General features: G+C 38.1%; 1 protein-coding gene across 8 annotated transcripts in view; it reads left to right on the top strand.

Moving 5' to 3' along the window:
• CREM (cAMP responsive element modulator) overlaps positions 1-6,000 on the top strand; it is a 135,224-nt gene that overhangs the window by 88,000 nt on the left and 41,224 nt on the right. For 3 of the 8 annotated variants that reach the window (XM_006871237.1, XM_006871235.1, XM_006871234.1), the window contains exon 1: positions 3,802-3,879. The exons of the other annotated variants lie outside the window; for them this stretch is intronic. In XM_006871237.1, the coding sequence (XP_006871299.1) occupies positions 3,802-3,879 (78 nt within the window). Of the gene's footprint in view, positions 1-3,801; positions 3,880-6,000 lie in introns of those variants that run through there. 8 annotated transcript variants of the gene reach the window in all.

Genomic DNA, 6,000 nt, shown 5'->3' with positions numbered 1-6,000 from the left:
GCGGAGCGGCTGGTAGTTTCGAACTGCTGACCTTAAGGTTCGCAGCCCGATTCGTAACCACTACACTACCAGAGCTCCTTTAGTAAACTTTATTCACATGGGATATCAAAGAGATTGTCTGATGATTTCCACATTCCGTTGGGTCACCTCTCTTTGGAATGGGCATAAATAGGGATCTCTTCTAATCAGTTGGCCAGATAGTTGTCTTCCAAATTTCTTGGCAGAGATGAGTGAGTGCCTTCTGTGCTGCTTCACTTTCTTGAAAGATTTCCATTTTAATTCCATCAATTCCTGGTGTCTTGTTCTTTGCCAATTCCTTCCGTGCACCTTGGACTTCTTCCTTCAGCATCATTGGCTCTTGATCATATCTACTTCTTGAAATGGTTGAACATCAACCATTTCCTTTTAGTACAGTGACTCTGTATTCCTTCCATCTTCTTTTGATGCTTTCTGCATCATTCAATAATTTGCCCACTAACAAAAGTCGAGGCTTCAATTTTTTCTTCAGTTCCCCCAGCTTGAGAAATCCTGAGCATTTTCTTTTGGTTTTCTGGTTCCAGATCTTTGCACATTTTGTTGTAATATTTGACTTGTCTTCTCAAGCTGACCTTTGAAATTTTTTGTTAAGCTCTTGTACCTCCTCTCTTCTTCCATTTGCTTTAGCATCTCTACGCTGGGTAGCAAATTTCAGTGTCTCTTCTGACATCCATTTTGACCTTTTCCTTCTTTCTTGTCTTCTTAATAACTTTTTGCTTTCTTCCTGTATGATGTTCTTGATGTCATCCCACTGCTCTTCTGGTCTTTAGTGTCTAATGTATCAAATCTGTTCTTCAGATGATCTCTAAATTCTGGTGGGATATATTCAAGGTCATATTTTGGCTCTTGTGGATTTCTTTTAATTTTCTTTAGCTTTAGTCTGAATTTGTATATGAGTAATTGATGGTCTGTTCCACAGTCTGCTCCTGGCCTTGTTTTGGCTGATGATACGGAGTTTTTACACTGTCTCTTTCCACACATGCAGTTAATTTGATTTCTGTGTATTTCATCTGGTGAGTTCCATGTGTATAGTCTTCCCTTATGCTATCTAAAGAAGATATTTCAAATGAACAAATCATTGGCTTTTTAGAGTTCTATCATGCAATCTCCAGCATCATTTCTATCACCAAGGCCATATTTTCCATCTACTGATGTTTCATCTTTGTTTCCAGCCTTTGTATTCCATTTGCTAGTAATGATCAATAGATCTTGATTGCATGTTTGGTCAATTTCAGATTGAAGAAGTTGATAGAATTCTTCTGTTTCATCCTCACTGACTTTAGTGGTTGGTGCTTAAATTTGAGTAATAGTGGTATTAACTGGTCTGCCCTGTAGGTGCTTGGTTATTATCCTATCACAGACAGCGTTGTACCTCATGACTGATCTGGATATGTTCTTTTTGACAATGAATGCAACACCATTCTTTTTCAATTTGCCTTTCCTGGCATAGTAAATCATGTGGTTGTCAGATTCACCATGGCCTATACCAGTCCATTTTAGCTCACTAATGCCTTAGATATCGATGTTTATTTTTTGAGGGTTTTTTTTTTTTTTTAATATTGTGAATTCTATGATAGTTTACATGGAAGAACATTGGTTTTACATCATTCTATCGTAAATCTTTTCATTGCCATGGTTACAATCCCCTCCATGCATCATCAACCAACCAAAGGGTATACCCTGCAAGCCTGCCCCCTACACTAACCCCCACCCCCCAGTCTTCAACACACATCGATGTTTATTTTTGACAATTTTCCTAGATTCATACTTCATACATTTCATGTTCTAATTATTAATGGATGTTTACAGCTGTTTCTCTCCATTTTGAGTTGTGCCCCATCATCAAATGAAGGTCCTGAATGTTAGATAGAAGAACATGTAGAACAAAACTGAAAATTAATAAAAAAGACTAGGCTTGCTGGTCAGAAAGAGACTGAAGGAACCTGAGACTATGGCCTTCGGCTACCTTTCTGGTTTGAAAGTGACCTCACCCTCATGGCCAAATTTCAGCCAAGCACCAGATACATAGATAGATGTGTAGTACATACAGGTATTAGTAGATAGTAGCTAGGTATATGGAGTCCTGGTGTGACGTTGTGGGTTAATGCGCCAGACTGCAAAGCCGTTTGAACTACAAAGTCGGTGGTTCAAGCTCATCAATCGCTCCTTAGGAACCTTATACAGGGTCCCTATGGATAGGAACCAACTGGACAGCGTTTAACAACAACAGCTGTGCATATAGGAGGGACAACAACATTAGTAAGGTATACATACTGAAGAATAGCCATTTGAGATCAAAAGGGCAGCATTTCTTTAAGGATGAAATTCAGAAGGTTTAGGGAAAAATAAGTAATGGAAACAATCACAGGAACCAAAGGGGATTGCAATCGTTGAAATGAAATGAATATGATTTGTTGAATGTAAAATTGATAATCTACTCTGTAAAACTTCATTCAATTCACAGTAAAAAGTTAAAAAATTTTTTCACAGAAATACAGAATGAAAAGATAATGGATTTTTTCCTACGAACTTTTTTAAGGTCTTGCTTTTTCAAAATAAACTTTTCAAAAACTCTTCTGTATAATTTAGAATGACTTAATTTTGATGTTTTCTTTGCTTTCAAGAGGTAAATTTTTTTAGGGACATAAAGTTCAGCCATGATTATATATATATAATACTGAAAACAGCAATTCCTCTTTCCCTTCTTGTTTTATTCTGATTATGGATTTTAGATGACTATTTATGTATGCTCTACCTGGGTTAATGCACTAGACTGCAAAGCCGTGTGAACGCAAGGTCAGTGGTCCACGCTCACCATCTGCTCCTTGGAAACCCTATGCAGGGTCACTAGACTTGACAGTATTTAACAACAACCTATACAAACAGGATTTGAGGCAGTGACACCATCATGGAGTTCGTTAGAATCATAGCAGATAGTAAATATAAAACTATTAGTCTCACTTGGTTGATTCTGTTATCAACATATTTTTTCCATTGCTATTGTCCAGGTAAAATGAAGTAAACTTAAAACACCATTGATTTTGCGATTTGTTTTCCATATTGTCTAAAACACCCCAAACATGTCAATGGGATAGGTAGGCATCAAACTCTGCATTTTTCATTTTGTGTATGTTTTTCCTTAGCATAACTAAATGAGGGTTTTTAAAAACTAATAGATTTTATATTGTGTTCACCCTTGCAATATTCTTATTTCTGTCTTAAAATATTTGAAATATCCTTTAAATGTTTTGTTTTGTTGTTTTCCTTAGAAGAAACAGACTCTTGATTTTTTTTTTTTTCTGTCTTTTAATTTACAGAAATCAGGAGGGGTTTCACATGTGTTGCTTAGCTTTTCACTGGATTTTTGTTGTCCTTGACATTAAACATTGTTATATAGAGAGATTAGATTTCTCAAGCAGCAGACTTGGTACTGCAATCTGCTATATTGTGAATTCAGCCCATTTTTTTCATCTTTCATCAACTCTCTTCAACCCCGGCCAGTAGCTCTGTGACATTGGTAGCTATACTGTGACATCATAAATCCCATCTTAAGGGAACCTAGCTACAGATCGGAGCTGGTCTACTAGGTGCTAATCAAATGCTGTGTTACAACATTGTGAGGTTTTCCCAGATTTAAGTGTGATTGTTAGGTGATTTTTGTGTGTGTCATTATTATTATAAACCCCAGTAAGGCTGTCAGTTGCATCATCTAAATTTATTTCTTCACATTAAGTACTATCCAACCAGCAGTGGGGTTTTCAGTGGATGTGGTGGCATCAGCATAATCTATGTTTCAGGCATCCTGCAGAAGAGGACTATTCTTCTGGAGACCTGGAACAAAAGGTAAATTAGGTCTTCTATGAGTTCATGCTCCCCACTTTTAGAGACTTATTAAAATAGAGCTATGATCATTTGAAATACAAAATTCATCCATTCAATGCCTAAGTTTATTTTTTAAAGCAGCTATCTACTTGTTTATTGGAATAGGATGGCTGTAGCCCAGATCTTCCTATGACTTTCTCCCTTTTAATTTATGCTTTTTGCTCAGAAACATGCCCTCTTCTGGGAAACTTTGTATATCTTCAGTAACTTCCTTCCTAGTTCCTACTGTCATTCTCTGAACCCTTGTACTGCTTTATTTTCTTTATAGAATTTAGCCCCTCCCAGAATTCTGTATTTGGTTTATTCATCTATTCAGTGTCTCTCTCTGATCTAGGAGAACAGAAGTTTTTCTTGGTCACTGCCGTGTACCATTTGTCTATATTGGTCCATAGAGTTGGTTGGCAGTAAAAATTTTAGTCAGGTTTTTTTTTGGTTTGTTTTTTGTTTTTAATTTTGGTGTCTTATTTTAATGTTTTATTGTGAATTATGTAATAGTTTACATGGGAGAACATTAGCTTTACCTTCATCATGTTGTATATCGTTACATTGTCATGGTTACAATCCCCTCCATTTATCATCAACCAACCAAATGGTACCCCCCGCAAGCCTGTCCCCTGACCATCAGCACACAGCCCCTCTCTCTCTGGGTCTAGAGTTCCCAGCTACTCCATCTCTCCACATCATCCTCTTTGCCTCCATCTCTGGCATTACTGTGTCTCTGTTGAGTCAGATTTGTGCTTATAAAAAATGTTTTGGGATGGAAACGTAAAGATTTCTCTTTTTACTTGTAGTGTGCGTATTTTAATTCAAGTGAATTTAAGTTTGTCTTACTATGTTGTTAAGTGCTTGTTAAGTCGGTTCCAACTCATAGGGACCCCTACAGGGTTTCTAAGGATGAACTGGTGGATTTGAACCACTGACCTTTCGGTTCTAACTGACCTTGACACCCAGTGCATAGCCTTCAGTGTCACACCAGGCCTCCAGGACTCCAGTATAACCTATTAAATAAATCTCTTGGACCAAGAGAAAGAAGGACTTCTTAGTTAATTAATACCCTATTGTTTCCAGAGCTTCTGTAGAACCTTATTTGCCCATTATGAATAGAATTATTTCCTGTCTGAGTTTTAACCCGAGCATTGGTCCCACAGTCCTTACTTATTAAATAAACATATCCACCTTTTTGCCCTACAATTACATAACATTGTTTTCAACTAACATTATCTAAAACTGAGTTTTATCAGCCTACAGAAAACAACAACAGCAAAAATGCTTCCTACCCATTTCTTACTTTGGAGCTACCATGCCTGCTCTTGAATCATTGCCTTTGTTTCTTCTGTACTATCTCTACTGTACTTTACTGCAAAGGCAGCCGTATTTTGTGCTTCCAGATCTACTAGGATCGTAGTTGTTAAGTGCCTTCTAGTCGGTTCTGGCCCATAGCGACCCTGAACAGGGTTTCCGAGGCTGTAAATCTTTACGGGAGCCGAAAGCTTCATCTTTCTCCCACAGAGTAGCTGATAGTTTTGCACTGCTGACCTTGCAGTTCGCAGCCTGATTCGTAACCACTATGCTACCAGAGCTCCTAGGGTTAGAGTTGGTAATTCTTTACAGAAGCATATTGTCTCATCTTTCTTCCACAGAGCGGCTGCTGAGTTCAAACTGCCAACTTTTCAGTTATCAGGCCAACACTTAACCCCCTGCACCAACAGGGTTCCTGTAATTCTAACTTGAGGTGTCATTTGTACCAGTTCTCGGCACAAATGCCAGTTCTCGGTCTTTATCAGTTTAGTGAAAGAGGTGTCTCATGAGCTTTTGCACTGCCCAATTTGGACACCTAGGTGTTTCTTTGTAGTTATAGAATTTGCAGATTTTATTTTCAGGATTCTGTATTAGTGGATATAGCTCCCTTCCTACAGCAGGCATTCTTGACACTAAGCCATTCTGATAAAGCTGGCGGTGCCAAAAGATAAGCACTGGACTACTGACTACCAGGTTGGAAGTTCAAGCACAGCAGTCAACTCTGCAGGACGAAGACGAGGCTGCCTGCACTAGTAAAGATTTGATCTTGGAGCCCCTGTCTAG

Source organism: Chrysochloris asiatica, unplaced genomic scaffold (assembly GCF_000296735.1).
Source record: "Chrysochloris asiatica unplaced genomic scaffold, ChrAsi1.0 scaffold00164, whole genome shotgun sequence".
NCBI lineage: Eukaryota > Metazoa > Chordata > Mammalia > Afrosoricida > Chrysochloridae > Chrysochloris > Chrysochloris asiatica.
This window is presented reverse-complemented; position numbering and strand designations above follow the sequence as displayed.